This window comes from Narcine bancroftii, chromosome 2 (assembly GCF_036971445.1).
Source record: "Narcine bancroftii isolate sNarBan1 chromosome 2, sNarBan1.hap1, whole genome shotgun sequence".
Taxonomy (NCBI): domain Eukaryota; kingdom Metazoa; phylum Chordata; class Chondrichthyes; order Torpediniformes; family Narcinidae; genus Narcine; species Narcine bancroftii.
The window spans coordinates 94,604,342-94,621,156 of NC_091470.1; the positions used below are offsets into that span (position 1 = coordinate 94,604,342).

The window sequence follows — 16,815 nt, forward strand, 5'->3', positions numbered from 1 at the left end:
TTGATGCCAGAAGAATTCTCATCATCATGAAGAAAAATTCCCAAACGCCTGTCCAAAAGATCAGAAACACTCTTCAGGAGGCAGGTGTGGACATGGCAATGACGACTGTCTGCAGAAGACTTTAAGAACAGGATGCAGAGGCAAGCCACTAGTTCACCACAGAAACAGGACGGTCAGATTACAGTCTACCAAAAAGTATTTAAAAGAGCCTGCAAATATCTGGAAAAAATCTTGTGGATAGATGAGACCAACCTCAGAGTGAAGGCAAGAACAAAGTGTGGAGGCATAAAGGAACTGCCCAAGATCCAAAGCATACCACCTCATCTATATGAAATATGGTGATGCGACTATTATATCCTGAGCATCTACGGCTGCCGCAGGTACTGGCGCACTTCATTGACGATGTAACTGTTGATGTAGCAAAATTAACTGAGATGGAAAAAAATCTGCTCAAGTTAAAGCAACTGCCTCAACTCATTAGATGCACATCATCGTACAGCAAGTCAATGATTCTAAACAAAGCAACAAGAGAATTTCAAAGCTAAAAACTGGAAAATTCTAGAATGGCCAAGTCAGTCACCCGATCTAAATCTATTGAGCATGCCTTTCATGTGCTGTAGAGAATACCCAGGGCAACAAGCCCCAAAACAAGCAAGAGCTGAAGATGACTGCAGTAGAGGCCTGGCAGAGCATCACCAGAGAAGATACTCAGCATCTGGTGATGTCAGTGAATCACAGACTTCAAGCAGTCACTGCATGCAACAAAGTACTGAACATTACTAATATACAGACCATTGCTATGATGCAAACATTATGGTGCCCTGAAATGAGGGAACTGTGTATAAAATGTTCTGTAATTTCTACATGGTCAAACTAAAATGTACACAAATGCCCTTCAATAAAATCTGGAATGTGCCCTTTAATCACATGTGAATTGTTTGATTACAAATTTAAAACTGTGGAGCAGAGGGGCAAAGAAAAAAATTGTGTATTTCTCCCAAACATTATGGAGGGCTCTGTACGTCTGATACATGGCTCTAAACTGGTAGTGAAAAGTCCAAACGTTAGCAGCATTTATAGCTGAGCAATAACCTCAAACTTTTAAATTTTATGGACTGCGGTTACCGAATGACTGAAACACCCATTAAAGTAGTTGCCATGGAGCTGAGTCATGCTTTTCACTGAGGTTAAAAGCCAATGCTATGGAGCTCTCACATTCTCTACTTCCATCTGAGAATGCTCCAAGGAGTTCCAACTTTAGCTAGTCTTCATTGCATGCAGCTTATTTCCAGTTGAAGATAAAATCGGGTTCTCTGCTCTTGCTACGCACTCATAAAACGACATCTGTCTCTCTTCATGCCGTTGGCGCATCCCTTTTCAGCTCAATTAATGATGTATATTTCTTTCCCCATCCAGCATAGGTCTGATGGAGAAGGTGGTGAGCTCCCCAGATCTGTTTGTGATGCAGGTGGAGATGGATGTGTACACTGCACTGAAGAAGGTACTCGTCCAGCATTATTTATATCATCTCTTCAACGTAATCAAAATTCCCAAGACACTTTGCATGAGAATTATTAGAAATGATGTTTTAATCAAATGAACAAAATGGGTATCTGCAGGAAAATAATTTAACATGTCAAAGCGCAGAGACTGGATGATTTGGTGGAGGAGGTAGAATTTGAGATTTTGAGTCTCAGAATGTGGAGTTATGCTTATCACAGCTAAACAACTAAAGTCAGGAATAAATGAGGCCAGAATTGGAGTTAGGAATGAGGAGCTATGTAGATATGGAATGACAATGCCATAGATGAATTTGAAAACAAGTGTGAAAATTTTTTAAAAAGTGAAAGTTGAGGTGATTGATAAAGTGGATACGGTGTATGTGTTATTTGACAAGCTTCTCCATGGTAGGCCCTTCCAGAAAGTTGAGGCATGGGATCCATTGAAACTTGGCTGTGCATTTTCTGCCAGGGATCTGTTCTGGAACCCTGATCTTAGTGATGTCTACAAATTACAAGGATGTGGAAGTGGAGAAGGGGGTTAGTAAGGTTGCAGATGACACAAAGCCTAGAGGTGTTGTGAATAGTGGGGAGGGTTGTCGCAGTCTACAATAGGATAGACAGGATATAGAGTTGGACGAAGAGGTGGCAGATGGAGATCAATCCAGAAAAGTGTGAAGTGTAACTGGAAGATCGACCCAAAGATGGAGTACAAGATTAATGGCAGGATCGTTAATAGTATGGAGGAACAGAGGGATCTTGTGGTTCAAGTCCATAGATCTCTCAAAGCTGCAGTGCAAGAGAATAGACTAGTTAAAAAGGTGGTTGACCTTCAATATTTGGAGGATTAAGTTCAAGAACCACGAGATAACGTTGAAACTCTCTAAAGCTCTGGTGTACTGTTCAACTGCGGACATCTCATTATAGGAAGAATATGGAGCAAAGCTTTAGTAAAGGTGCAACTGCATCACACTCTGGTATGGAGACACCAATGCCCCGAGCATAAAACCCTGATGTCCCATGCAATCAGGAAGGCAAAGCATGGTATGCACAGAAAATTAACAGCCACCTGTAACATTGACCACCACAAGGTGCATGTAGCAGGGTATTCAAACCAGAACTGACTACAAGTCAACCTGCAGGTCAACGCCAATGATGGGTCCCTTCCTGACAGGCTGAATACCTTGTACACACACTTTGACTAGAAGAAACAATGTGACACCAAAGAAAGCCCCATATACCCTTGAAATACAGGCTCCCTGTAGAGAGAGAGAAAAGAATGAAGTGCAAATGTAAGAGTCCTTGAACGATTGAGTTTGTTATTGAGTCTGATGGTGGAGGGGTAGCAGCTGTTCCTGAACCTGGTGGTGCGAGTCTTGGCACCTAGACCTCTCCTAATGGCAGCAACGAGAACAGAGTGTGTGCTGGGTGGTGTGGATCCTTGATAACTGCTGCTCCTCTCTGATGGCAGCGTTCCCGATACTGGGGAGGGTTTTGCCTGTGATGTCCACTACCTCTTTCAGGGCTTTATGCTCAGGGTATTGGTGTCTCCATACCAGAGTGTGATGCAGCTGGTCAACGCACTTTCCACCACACATCTGTAGAAGTTTGGGAGGGTTTCCAATGTCCTAGCAAACTCCTGAGGAAGTAGAGGTGCTGACATGCTTTCTTCATGATGCCATTAGTCTTCATCTGCTGAATGCTGAATTTTTCCTGATCTACACATTCACTGCTTTTTCTACCCAGTTATATGCTACTTGTTATTCTTGATTTCCCTCCTTTCAGCCTCCTTTCCCATTTTATTTTACGGTAAACACAATGTCCAGTTTTTGAAATTCATTCACCTGATCTTAAAATACCTGCCATTGTCAATCTACCATCAACCTATTATGTGTATTCTTCTCGTCTGTTCTAGCCTGTTTACAGCTCATATCATCATTCATAACTTTGTTCCGACGCCTGCCTACATGTTGCTCGTACCTGATGAAGGGTTCAAGCTCAAATCAGTGGTTATGTATCTTTATCTTTGCTACATAAAGTATATTGTTTGACCTGCTGAGTTTCTCCACATTGTCTTTTTACATTTGCTGCATGAGTTCATCAGCCGTTTTGGTTCTATTTTAATTGAATCTTTTTTTTGCAGTGGATGTTCCTCCAGCTGTTGCCCTCCTGGAATGGATCATTGAAACAGTTATTAACTGATGCCGATGCCTGGTTCTCCAAACACAGAAGGGGTAAGTGGTACCTATTTCAACTTTTCCTTTGGCAGTGGTAACTGCCGAAATGTTAATGCAGGTAATTGACAAAGGTCATGTATGTCTCCAGTAAAAACACATGTGCTGGAGGAGCTCAACCGGTCTCGCACTGTCCATAGGAGGTAAAGGTATATAACCAGCTTTTTGATCTGAGCCCTTCAAGGTATGAGCAATCAGCCACTGGCACCTGAATAAAAAGGGTGAGGGAGGAGGGAAGCGATGGCAGGGGGAAGACTAGGGGCCAATAGGAAAAGGCTATAATTGGACATGATTGGAAGCCAGGAGAGGAAAGGTGAGAATTGATCAGGGGAGGGGATGGCTCTGTGAATGCAGAGCTGGAGGAAAGATGTTGGGGAAGGGAAAGAGAAACAGTGAGAGGAAAGAAGACGTAGGGTTAGGGGAGGAGGAGAGACTGTGGGAGGGGATGGGGGAACTAATGGAAACTGGATAAATCGATGTTCATACAGGTGCTTCTCAACTTACAATGAGCTTACATCCCGGCAAACCCATCATAGGTCAAAGATGTAAGTTGAAAAAGAATACCTCCACACCTACCATAATAATTAAATTTTGAATACCTTTATTCCACACTGAGAAAACAATTAACATTCAGAGCTGAAAGCATACTGGGTATGAAGAATGTTTGAAGCATTGAATTAAAATTCATTGCATCGCGGGAAAGTAGTATATCACAAGTGTGGGAACAGATTGGAATTCGAAATTGACAGTATGGATTTGGACCATCGTAACGTTGAAATATCGTAAGTTGGATCATCGTAAGTAGAGGAGCACCTGACCATCTGGTTGGAGGGTGCCCAGATGGAAAGAAATGTTGTTCTGTAGACAACCGCAGACCAGCAGCATTTGGGACCATGGACAGACGTAGCAGGAATGGCTCCCTTGTCCACTCCTCTCCCTACCAGTCGACCCCTATGACCACAAGAAATGCTGTACGTGCCCACACCTCCTCCCTCACCACCTTTCCAGGCCCCGTACAGACCTTACAAGTGGAGCAGCACTTCATGTGAATCTGCAGAGGTTGTCTTCTGCACCCAGTTATGGCCTCCTCTTCATTGGAGAAACTGAACACAGACTGGAAGATTGTTTCATTGAGCACCTTCGCTCTCTCTGGTTCAGTGGTGGGGATCTCCCATTGGCAACCCATTTCAATTTCCTGACCCATTCCTGTGCTGGTTTCATGCACTGCCGGGGTGTGGCCACCCTCAAATTGGAAAAATAGCACCTTGTGTTCCAACTAGGGGCCCTCCAATTTGATGGCATTCACATTGACTTTTCTGGTCTCCATTTAGCACCCCCACACACGTCTCCTCTTTCTTTGGCTAGATAATACTGCATTTATTTTAGATTCAGACATGCAGCATGGTAACAGGCCATTTTGACCCACAAGTCAGTGCTGCCTAATTTACACCCAATTAGCCTACACCCCCAATATAGTGGGAGGAAACCAGAACCCCTGGGGAAAACTCATGCTGACGTGGAAAGAACGTACAAACTCCTTTCAGACAACCTGACAGGTGACAGGTAACATATAAATTAAGGGCATGGATCAACACATGCTGTGATCTCCTCCACAATCTCCCATCAGTACCAGAGCGCACACCCCCCCCCCCCCCCCCCCCGGCTCTACTCACTTTACATCCATGTCTGTGTGACTCAGTACAACAATAACACCATCTACATATTTGCCGACAGTAGTGGATTGTCTAAAGAAAGGCAATGAGCCAGCATGCAGGAGGGAGATTGAAAACTAGGCTGAACGGTGCACCAACAACCACCTTGCACTACGTCATTGCCTCTATTTCCTCAGGAGATTGTGGAGGTTTGGTAAAACCCTGGCAAATTTCTACAGATATGTAGTGGAAAGTGTGCTGACTGGCTGCATCACGGTCTGGTATGGGGATACTCCTCCAAAAGGCAGTGGACGCAGCCCAGGACATCACAGGCAAAACCCCACCATCGAGAACATCTACAGGGAGCACTGCAGTGAAGAGCAGCAGCAATCATCAAGGATCCACACCACCCAGCACACACTCTATTCTCACTGCTGCCATCAGGAAAGAGGTATCGATGCCACAAGACGTGCACCACCAGGTTCAGGAACAACTGAAACTCCTCCATCATCAGACTCCTCATACGCTTTTTTTTGCACTGCCAATAAGTGGTGATTCTGCCTCCCCTGCAGGAGAAAGAATCTCAGGGTTATATGTGATGTCATGTATGTACTCCGACAATAATTCTGAAATCACAACAATTAAAGAAATATGGTTGAAGGGTGAACAGGGCTGGCAGTTCAATGTTCCAGGCTGCAAAAGCTACAAGCATGATACATGTGGTGGTAAGATATTGATTAGGGAGAACATCGCAGCAACACTTGCTGGGAAAATATCCATTTAGAAAGGAGGGGTTCAGAACTTTGATGGGTTTGTATTGGCAGCAGCAAATATGAAGAGAGATCACTGAGAAGTGAAGGAATAATAGTTTATTTCCTCATATTTGACTGGTACTGCCATCATGCAAAGGGCAGAATTTATTATTTGTCAAGGAATATTCTCTCAAGACTTAAGAAATAAGAGCTAGAGGAGGGTCATCTAGGCCATTAAGAATGCTCCACTAATTTGGCCATGGACTCTGCTCCATTTCCTTGCCTTTTGCCATAAACCTTAACTCCCCTACAGTGGATAACCTTTTCAAACAGTGTCTTATATATATTTAATGAAGCAGCGCCTACTGTTCCCTTGGGCAGAAATACCACAAACTCCTCACTGGGGAAAAGCAATTCCTTATCTCAATCCTAAATTTATTTACCTGAATCTTGAGCCTATATCCCGTAATTCTAGTCTCACCTGCTTCTATCTTATCAAGCCCTTGCATATTATCTGTTTCAATAAGATCCTCTCATTCTTCTGAATTCCACTCCTCATAGGCTAATCCACTCGTCTCAGGAATCAACCTGGTGAATCTCATCTGCACAGCCTCAAAAGTACTATATCCTTTCTCAATCAGGAGGCCAGAACTGCACACAGTACTCCAGGTGCAGCCTTACCAGTACCCTGTACAGTTGCAGCAGTACCTCCCTGCTCTTAAATTCAGCCCCTCGAGCAATGATGGCCAGCATTGCATTTGCCTTCTTGATTGCCTGTCACTTCTGCAAACGAACTTAACATTATTTCACTCCTAATCCCTTCTGCACAGCAGCATTCTGCAATTTTTCTCCAGTTAAATAATAATCTGATCTCTTTTTCCCCAAAGTGAATGATCTCACACGTGTCAGCATTTGCCAGGTTATTGGCTACTCACAAAACTTATCTACATCTCTCTGAAGACTCTAAATCTTGGTACAATTTGCTCTTCCTATTGGAAGCGATTCTTAGAAACAGAATTACAAGTATTTTGAGAAGTAGTCTTTTCGGTATAGTCAGCATAGATTTGTGAGGGGGGAGGTCATGCTTCATGAGCCAAATTGGGTTTTTTTTTTGAGGAAGTAACAAAAGAAATTGAAGAAAATAGAGTGGTAAATGTGGAGTACATGTATTTTAGTAAGGCATTGGAAAGATCACCCAAGGCAGACTTTCAGAAAATTGTGAGGCATTGGATCCATGGAACCTTGCCTGTGTGGATTCAGTATTAACTTGCCTGCAGAAAGCAGGGGATAGTAGTAGATTAAGTGTTTTCTGCCTGGAGGTCAGTGACTGGTGGAATTCAGCAGAGAACTGTTCTGGGACAGAAATGGAAGGATGGGTCAATATATTTGTATGCTAATAACATGAAGGTTGAAGGTGTTGTGAATAGTGTATAAAGTTGTCGTATGACAGGATGCCAAATTGAGTAGAAAAGTGACAGATGGAGTTCAATCTGAATAAATATGAAGTGATGCATTTTGGAAGGTCAAACATGAAGGTGGAGTACATAGGTAATGGCAGGATTTTGAACAGTGTAGAAAAAAAGAGGGACCTTGGGGCCCAAATCTATACATCTCTCAAGGTTGCCACACAGGTTGATGGGGTAATCAAGAAGGCCTTCGGGATGCTGGACTTCATAAATCAGGGGGATTGAGTTCAGGAGTGAAGAGGTCATATTGAAGCTTCTTGAAACTCATTTGACCACACTTTGAATATTGTGTTCAGTTCTGCTCGCCTCATGTCAAGAAGGATATGGAAGCTATGAAGAGGGTGCAGAGGAGAGATTTAGCACGATGTTGCCTGGATTGGAGAACGTGTTTTATGGGGCAAAGTTAACAGAGTTGGGGCTTTTCCCTTTGGAACAAAAAAGGATAAGAGGTGACTTAATAGAGGTCTGCAAGATTATGAGAGGGATAGCAAGGGTGGACAGTCAAAACATTTTTTCTAGGTGAGAGTAGAAAACTCCAGAGGAGAACAAGGTGAGGAGAGGAAAGTTTAGGGGAGATGTCACTGGTAAGTTTTTTTAAGAGAGTAGTGGGTGTTTGGAGTACCTTGTGGTGGTGGAGGCTGGTACAATAGGGGCATTTAAAAGACTTTTAGACAGGGACATGGATGAAAGAAAAATAGAGGGATATAGGTGTAAGGAAGGGAAGGTTTAGTTTGTTGAGTAAGTATCCGTCAATCAGCACAACATCATGTGTCAAAGGGCCTGAAGTGTACTCACTATGTTCAAATTTGTGTCGACAGCAAACTTGGCTTCAATCTGTTTCCAAATAAGTAAAGTATATTATGACCATTTATGCGCCCAGCGCCAATGCCTTCAGCATTCTGTTCACCACTGATTGCTAACCAGAGAAACACCTTTTATCCCATCTCTGTGTCTTCTTTTGGTGAACCAATCCTCTATTTGTGCTGATACATTACCCCCAACTCCATGGATCTTTAGCACCGTATGGAAATCCAAGGGTTCAACATCCATCTGCTTTCACTATATCCTCAAAGAATTTCAGTAAATTTGTCAGACCTGGCTTACCTTTTCTGAATCCATGCTGTGTCTGCCTGTTGGAACAAGTTTTATTCAAAAGTCTCACTATTTCTTCCTTAATGACAGCTTTGAGCTCTCTGACTTGTAGTTTACGTGCCTTGTACAGTGTGGATGACCATGTCAGTAGTTCCTCTGTTTGCGCGAAAGCCGCACTGTGATTCTGGGAGAACATTCTCGGCAACACTAGGTATTATTCTATTTAGGAGAATCCTAGCGAAGATTTTGCCTGCAATGGAGAGCAGCGTGATTCCCCTGTAGTTTGAGCAGTCTGATTTCTCGCCTTTGTTTTTGTACAGGGTGATGATGATGGCATCACAAAGGTCCTGAGGCAGCTTTCCTTGGTCCCAGCAGAACTTGAAAAACTCATGCAGTTTGGCGTGCAGAGTTTTGCCGCCAGCCTTCCAGACCTCTGGGGGGGGATTCCATCCATACCTGCTGCTTTGCCACTTTTCAGTTGTTCAATTGCCTTATATGTCTCTTCCCTGGTGAGGACCTCATCCAGCTCTAGCCTTAGGGGCTGTTGAGGGAGCTGGAGCAGGGCGGATTCTTGGACTGAGCGGTTGGCACTGAAAAGAGATTGGAAGTGTTCTGACCATCGGTTGAGGATGGAGAGCTTGTCACTGAGGAGGACTTTGCCGTCTGAGCTGCGCAGCGGGCTTTGGACTTGGGGTGAGGGGCCATACACAGCCTTTAGAGCCTCGTAAAAACCCCTGAAGTCGCCAATGTCTGCGCGGAGCTGGGTTCGTTTGGTGAGGCTAGTCCACCACTCATTTTGGATCTCCCGGAGTTTGCGCTGAAGATGGCTGCATGCGCGATGGAAGGCTTGTTTCTTCTCTGGCCAGGACGACTTTGTAAGGTGCAGAGAACAAAACAAAGGACTCTACATCACCTTCGTTGACCTCACCAAAGCCTTCGACACCGTGAGCAGGAAAGGGCTTTGGTAAATACTAGAGTGCCTCGGATGCCCCCCAAAGTTCCTCAACATGGTTATCCAACTGCACGAAAACCATCAAGGACGGGTCAGACACATCAATGAGCTCTCTGAACCCTTCTCCATTAACAATGGCATGAAGCAAGGCTGCGTTCTCGCACCAACCCTCTTTTCAATCTTTTTTTTTAATTTTTTATTTTTCACACCATAAATCACATTAGCCATGATATACACTATTTCTTTTTCACACATATACAGTGACTTTTTCTCCCCCCCCCCTTTCCTCCCAAACCACCCCCCCACCCCCCCCTCTCATCCATTTTAGGTATACAATCTAGGTTGCATTAAGCCAGTCAGACAATGTTGTCATTCAACAAAATTACACCAGAAATTCTACTGAGTCCATTCTTTTCTTTCCTTCTCCTTCCATCAACTTAGGTACTGTTTGTCCCCGGTAGGTTTTCGCTATTGTATTTAATGTAAGGCTCCTATACTTGCTCGAATATTTCAATATTATTTCTTAACCTATCTGTTATTTTTTCTAATGGAATACATTTATTCATTTAAATTTAGTAGTTTCTTCCTTTTAATTTGGTTATGTATTCCATTAATATTTAAAGACATATAGTTCAGCGTAGCCCTTTTATATTTTGTTTATCTTCTCTTTCCGTTTTTCCATCATTACCTTTCCTCCTTTTCCATTTCTGTTTTCTTATTTTCAACTCTTTATAAGACAACATTCCTACAACATCCAACATTTTCCTTATTCTCCTATTTCTATCTTATTTATCCCCAATCTCCCTTTCACCTCCTGAGTTGTCCTTTATCCCTTGTCGGACAACCACATCACCCCTCTCCATTTGGATTTGCGAATCCACTCGCAAGCGTCAACTGATTTTGCAGTGACCGCTATTTCCCCCCACCCCGCCTCCCCCAGAAAAGATTTCACTTTTCATATGTCACAAAGGTCACTCTTTTAATTCCCTCCTTATTCTCTCTATTCCATTACCTTCCCTTATTAATTCTTGTCTATACTATCTATATTTTCCTCTAAGTACAGATACATTTATGTATGCTCATTGTCTCTATTCACTCTTATACCTCTTTACCCGCATACATATCAATCGTGATCATTTTTACTCTCATTACCCGTCTTCATCCCTCAGTCTATTTTTGTCTTTACCCACATACATATCAATCGTGATCATTTTAACTCTCATTACCCGTCTTCCTCCCTCAGTCTATTTTTGTAATTGTTCTGCAAATTTTCGTGCTTCTTCTGGATCCGAGAATAGTCTGTTTTGTTGTCCTGGAATAAATATTTTCAATACCGCTGGATGCTTTAGTATAAATTTATACCCTTTCTTCCATAAAATCGCCTTTGCTATATTGAACTCTTTTCTCTTCTTTAGGAGTTCAAAACTTATATCTGGATAAATGAAGATTTTTTGCCCTTTATACTCCAGTGGTTTGTTGCCCTCTCTTACTTTTTCCATTGTCTTCTCCAGTACCTTTTCTCTTGTAGTATATCTTAGGAATTTTACTACAATAGATCTTGGTTTTTGTTGTGGTTGTGGTTTAGAGGCCAATACTCTATGTGCCCTTTCTATTTCCATTTCTTGCTGTAGTTCTGGACATCCTAGGGTCTTAGGGATCCACTCTTTTATAAACTCCCTCATATTCTTGCCTTCTTCATCTTCCTTAAGGCCCACTATCTTTATGTTATTTCTTCTGTTATGGTTTTCCATTGTATCTATTTTTTGAGCTAGTAGTTCTTGTGTCTCTTTAGTTTTTTTATTAGATTTCTCCAATTTCTTTTTTAAGTCTTCTACCTCCATTTCTGCTGCTACTGCCCGCTCTTCCATCTTGTCCATTTTCTTTCCCATTTCTGTTAAGGTCATCTCCATTTTATTTATTTTCTCTTCTGTGTTGTTTATTCTTTTTCTTAAATCCTTAAATTCCTGTGTTTGCCATTCTTTAAATGACTCCATGTATCCTTTAATAAGAGCAAGTATATCCTTTACCTTGCCTTTCTTTTCTTCTTCTATTTCTCTGTACTCTTCCTCTTCCTCTTCTTCTTCTTCTGGGTTGGCCATCTGTTGTTTCTTTGGTGCCCTTTCCTCCTCTTCTTTCTTGTTTCTATTGTCTTCTGTGGTCTCTTCTTGCTGCAGGTGTTCTGCAGCTGTCGTTGCCAGCTGTGGAGATCGACTCCCCAGCTGGTCCCCCCTCCCGTCGGTGTGTTTTTTTCATTCGCATCGCGCATGCGCGGTTGCGCACTTTTACTCGGCTCTGCGAGCCATTTTTGTAGTCCATTATTTACCGACCTGAGGGAGTGGGTTTCTCTCTCCGCAGCGGGCCTCTTCGGACAGGTAAGGCCTTCACCTTTTTCCTCCTTTGTCTTCTCTTCCTCTCTTCTTATCGTTGCTTTTGATTTTTCTTTTTTTGTCGCCATCTTCTTTCCACCTTTATACTCACTTTTCTGTAACTTTTATTTCTGTGCCTTTGTATTTTTCTTTGTTTTTCCCGACTTTTCTGGAGAGGGCTGGAGTTCACCGTCCGGCCACTACTCCATCACGTGACTCCTCCCCCCTCTTTTCAATCTTGATGCTGAACCAAGCCATGAAAGACCTCAACAATGAAGACGCTGTTTACATCCGGTACCGCACGGATGGCAGTTTCTTCAATCTGAGGCGCCTGCAAGCTCACACCAAGACACAAGAGCAACTTGTCCATGAACTACTCTTTGCAGACGATGCCGCTTTAGTTGCCCATTCAGAGCCAGCTCTTCAGCGCTTGACGTCCTGTTTTGCGGAAACTGCCAAAATGTTTGGCCTGGAAGTCAGCCTGAAGAAAACGGAGGTCCTCCATCAGCCAGCTCCCCACCATGACTACCAGCCCCCCCACATCTCCATCGGGCACACAAAACTCAAAACGGTCAACCAGTTTACCTATCTCGGCTGCACCATTTCATCGGATGCAAGGATCGACAATGAGATAGACAACAGACTCGCCAAGGCAAATAGCGCCTTTGGAAGACTACACAAAAGAGTCTGGAAAAACAACCAACTGTAAAACCTCACAAAGATTAGCGTATACAGAGCCGTTGTCATACCCACACTCCTGTTCAGCTCCGAATCATGGGTCCTCTACCGGCATCACCTACGGCTCCTAGAACGCTTCCACCAGCGTTGTCTCCACTCCATCCTCAACATTCATTGGAGCGATTTCATCCCTAACATCGAAGTACTCGAGATGGCAGAGGCCGACAGCATCGAATCCACGCTGCTGAAGATCCAACTGTGCTGGGTAGGTCACGTCTCCAGAAGGCGATGGCCTTCCCAAGATCGTGTTATATGGCGAGCTCTCCACTGGCCACCGTGACAGAGGTGCACCAAAGAAGAGGTACAAGGACTGCCTAAAGAAATCTCTTGGTGCCTGCCAGATTGATCACCGCCAGTGGGCTGATATCGCCTCAAACCGTGCATCTTGGCGCCTCACAGTTCGGCGGGCAGCAACCTCCTTTGAAGAAGACTGCAGAGCCCACCTCACTGACAAAAGACAAAGGAGGAAAAACCCAACCCCGACCAACCAATTTTCCCCTGCAACCGCTGCAACCGTGTCTGCCTGTCCCGCATCGGACTTGTCAGCCACAAACGAGCCTGCAGCTGACGTGGACATTTACCCCTCCATAAATCTTCGTCTGCGGCCAAGCCAAAGAACAGTGTGGATGGCCCTAGTGGAAGGGGCTGCACGGCCTCCTCATTGTAACTTGGGAGAAAACTAAGGTTCAATGTGGTCATCTGGACATGGAGCTATTGGAAATGGATGAGGTCTAAAAGTAATATTTCTCATTGGTATTTATCACTATGAAAGGTGATGGTCTTTAAGCCCATAAAAGTGGACACATTCCCAGAGCCTGACCAAATGTATCTGAGAATGTTATTGGGAACAACAGAATAAATTGCTGGAGCCCTGGAAGAGTGTTTTGTAACTTTATTAGCCACGGGTGAATAGTAGAAGACCGGAGTGAAGAATAGTGACGGTCAAAATGACATCATGAATTGCTTCAAAACATCGGTCATGGCTCACATTACCTCCAGCCTATTAAGAGCCAACCCTGACCCACTTTAGTTCATCTATTGCCGAAACATCCTCATCAGATGCTATCTCGCTGGCCCTACACTCAGCAATGGATAAGAGGGACATCTACTTATTGACCTTACTGCTTTCAGCAAAATAGTTCCAAATAAACTAATTCCCTAGTTAGCTGACCTTGTATGGTGAATGTCTGCCAAGCTGCCTGTCTCCCCTCTGGCGAGCCTTGCTGTACTAACATTGGCTGTGCAGAACTTCTACTGTTAAGGACACTCCCCTTGGGTATAACTGTGTATGCACCTATTGCCTTTCATTATTGTACCATGAGTTTTTGTTAATAAAAGCCATAATTATTGTTTGACCACATTGTCTTTGTTTACTTCATCAACTGGCACTTCAATTTTATTAGCAGAAATGGATGCAGCACTCAAACCAGAGCGGCTGATAATCGATCAGTCTGCCCCGAGGGCCAGAGAAATTTTCAACCACTGGATTGCTTGTTTCGATTACTACATGGCTCGAAACAACGTTGTCGATAAGGCGATACAGTGGGGCCACCTGAACTCTCTGCTGGGTGAGGTCCCTTTCACCGTAACGCAAGGAGCTTCTGCTAATAAAAGCCATGATTATTGTTTGACCACATCGTCTTTGTTTACTTCATCAATTGGCACTTCACCTTGTTTGCAGCACTCTTCCCTGCAGCTGGATCCATACCTTTCTATCCCACAGCCTACATGACAGCATGCCCTCCATGATCATCCTCAATATTAGGGCATCATAAGTTGTGTCCTCATCCTCATACTCCCTGTGCACTTCTGACTGTATGGCCAAACACAGCCTCAACTCCATCAATAAATTCATGGATGACACCATCGACATTGGCAGGATTACAAACAATGACGAAACAGAGTACTAGAGAGGGGGCCGTGGCCTGGTGCCAGGGCAACAATTCTTCCCTTAATGTCAGCAAGATCCAAGAGCTGGTTATGGACATCGGGGGAGGTGCTGCTCTCACCCAGAAGTACACATCAATGGTTCTTGGATGGAGGTAATGGATAGCTTTCTTCCTTGGGGGTAAGCATCTGCAGTGACTTGGTCCCGAAAGTGCACTGGCCTCTACCTCCTCTACCTGATGAAACTTAGAATGTGACCTCCATCCCCTAACAATTCTTCAGGTGCACCATTGAAAGTATGCTGTCAGGGTGGATCATTACACAGTATGGGAACTACTCCACTCGATGCAAGAACCTCCAAAGGGTTATGAAAGTGGTTCATCTATAAGTCTCACTGCTGAGGAAAAACAGCCAACATATTACAAAACTCGCCCCAATCCAGCCTTATTCTCTTCATCCCCTTCCTTTCAGAAGGAAGATTCATCAGGATGAGACCATGTACCCTAGATTCAAGGACAGTTTATTTATGGATTTACAGTATGGTTCTATTAAACAGGATGTGAATACTCCTTAAAGGAGAAAAGATCATTAAGGAAGAGGTAAAGAAATATGTTAAAATGGTTGATAGAGTGAAAATGCAAGTTCAAAAAAGCTGAAGAAAATTTATAAGAATATCATGATGAAGTTGATCAATGTAAAGATGTAGTTAATAAATTAGAAGATTCAGTTATGGTTTGGAGTGTTGAAAAAAAAACTTTTACAAAAAATGGACACTTTAGAGAATCATAGTCGAAGAAATAATGTGAAGATCGTTGGAATACCAGAAGGTTTTGAAGGTCCTAATGCAGTGTAATTTTTCAAAAATGGTTTCCAGAGACCTTGGGAGCTGAAAATTTTCCAATGGTCTTGAATTGGATAGAGCCCACAGAAAGATAACGATGTTGATCAAATGCCGTGCTCAGTTTTGATCAGATGTCTTCATTATCAAGATAAGTAGTTATTTTGTGAGTAGTGGTCCAGAAGGCTCGTCAATTTCTGGCCCCTTTGTGGCTGACAAAAAAATATTTTTGTAAATATTTTGTGGATATTAGTGTGAATGTGGTGAAAAGAAGGAAAGAATTTAATCCAGCAAAGTCTTTAGTTTTTGCCATGTTTTTCTGGGCAATAATCAGGCAAATTTCTTTGGCAATAAGATAAAATGGATCAACAGGTTAATTTATTAACAGTAGACATACTACAAATTGAGAAGAAGCAAATGTCAGATCAGGAGATACAGCAGGAGATTGCTTGCCTTGATGATGATCAAGTTAACAAGGATCTCAAAGCTGCTTCCTTTACTTGAAGATGATGATTTTCCAAAAAAAAAATTCTCTCTTTGGGGGAGGTGGGGTTTTTTCCTTCTCCTTCCCTAGCTGTGAGCCACCCAGCAACAAGAGTCGCTTCCCACACGATTGATACTGTTTTTTTGATAGTATTTGGGGAGGGGGTTGTATTAATTTTTTTCTATATTTCTTCTTTTTCTTGAGGGAGGTGCCAGGAATACTTAATGATTTTAGAATGTGGGAGGTCCAAGTGGAGACACAGAGGGGAATTGTAAACTTTTTAAATTTAATATAATTGCAAATAGTAAAACTTTGAATTTTATGTTATAATGTTAATGGGCTTAATAATATAATAAAAGGGAAAAGAGTGTTCGCTTATTTGAAGAAAATTAGTTGATATTGCTTTCTCACAGGAAACTTGTTTATCTGAGAAGAACATCAAAAATTGAAAAGATATTGGATTGGACATGTGGTGGCTTCTACTTTTAACTTTAAAGCGAGAACTGTAGCAATTATATTTTTTTAAAGTTATCTATTAAAATTCATAAAGTGATTATTGATCCTGTGGGAAGATTTATATTAGTAAATTGTCAAATTTATTCTGAAGATGGGATTTTTATGAATATTTATGCACCAAATATAGATGATGAAGGGTTTATTAGAGATACATTTATGCATTTGGCTGAGACTCATCAAATAATATTGGTAGGAGGGGATTTTAATTGTTGTTTGGATCCAGTTTTGGATAAAACAACCAAATCAGTTATTTGAACTAAAGCAGCTAAGGCAATATTGAATGCTATGAAAGATTCGATTTTAATAGATATTTGGGGGAGTTTAAACCCCAAAGAAAGG

The 16,815-nt window shown here is 42.7% G+C and overlaps 1 protein-coding gene across 1 annotated transcript in view; it reads left to right on the forward strand.

Annotated features, from left to right (window-relative positions):
* Window positions 1–16,815, forward strand: part of gmcl1 (germ cell-less, spermatogenesis associated) — a 140,384-nt gene that overhangs the window by 58,361 nt on the left and 65,208 nt on the right. Inside the window, exons 7-8 of the mRNA XM_069917456.1 lie at window positions 1,417–1,501; window positions 3,643–3,733. Of these exons, the coding sequence (XP_069773557.1) occupies window positions 1,417–1,501; window positions 3,643–3,733 (176 nt within the window). The remainder of the gene's footprint in view (window positions 1–1,416; window positions 1,502–3,642; window positions 3,734–16,815) is intronic.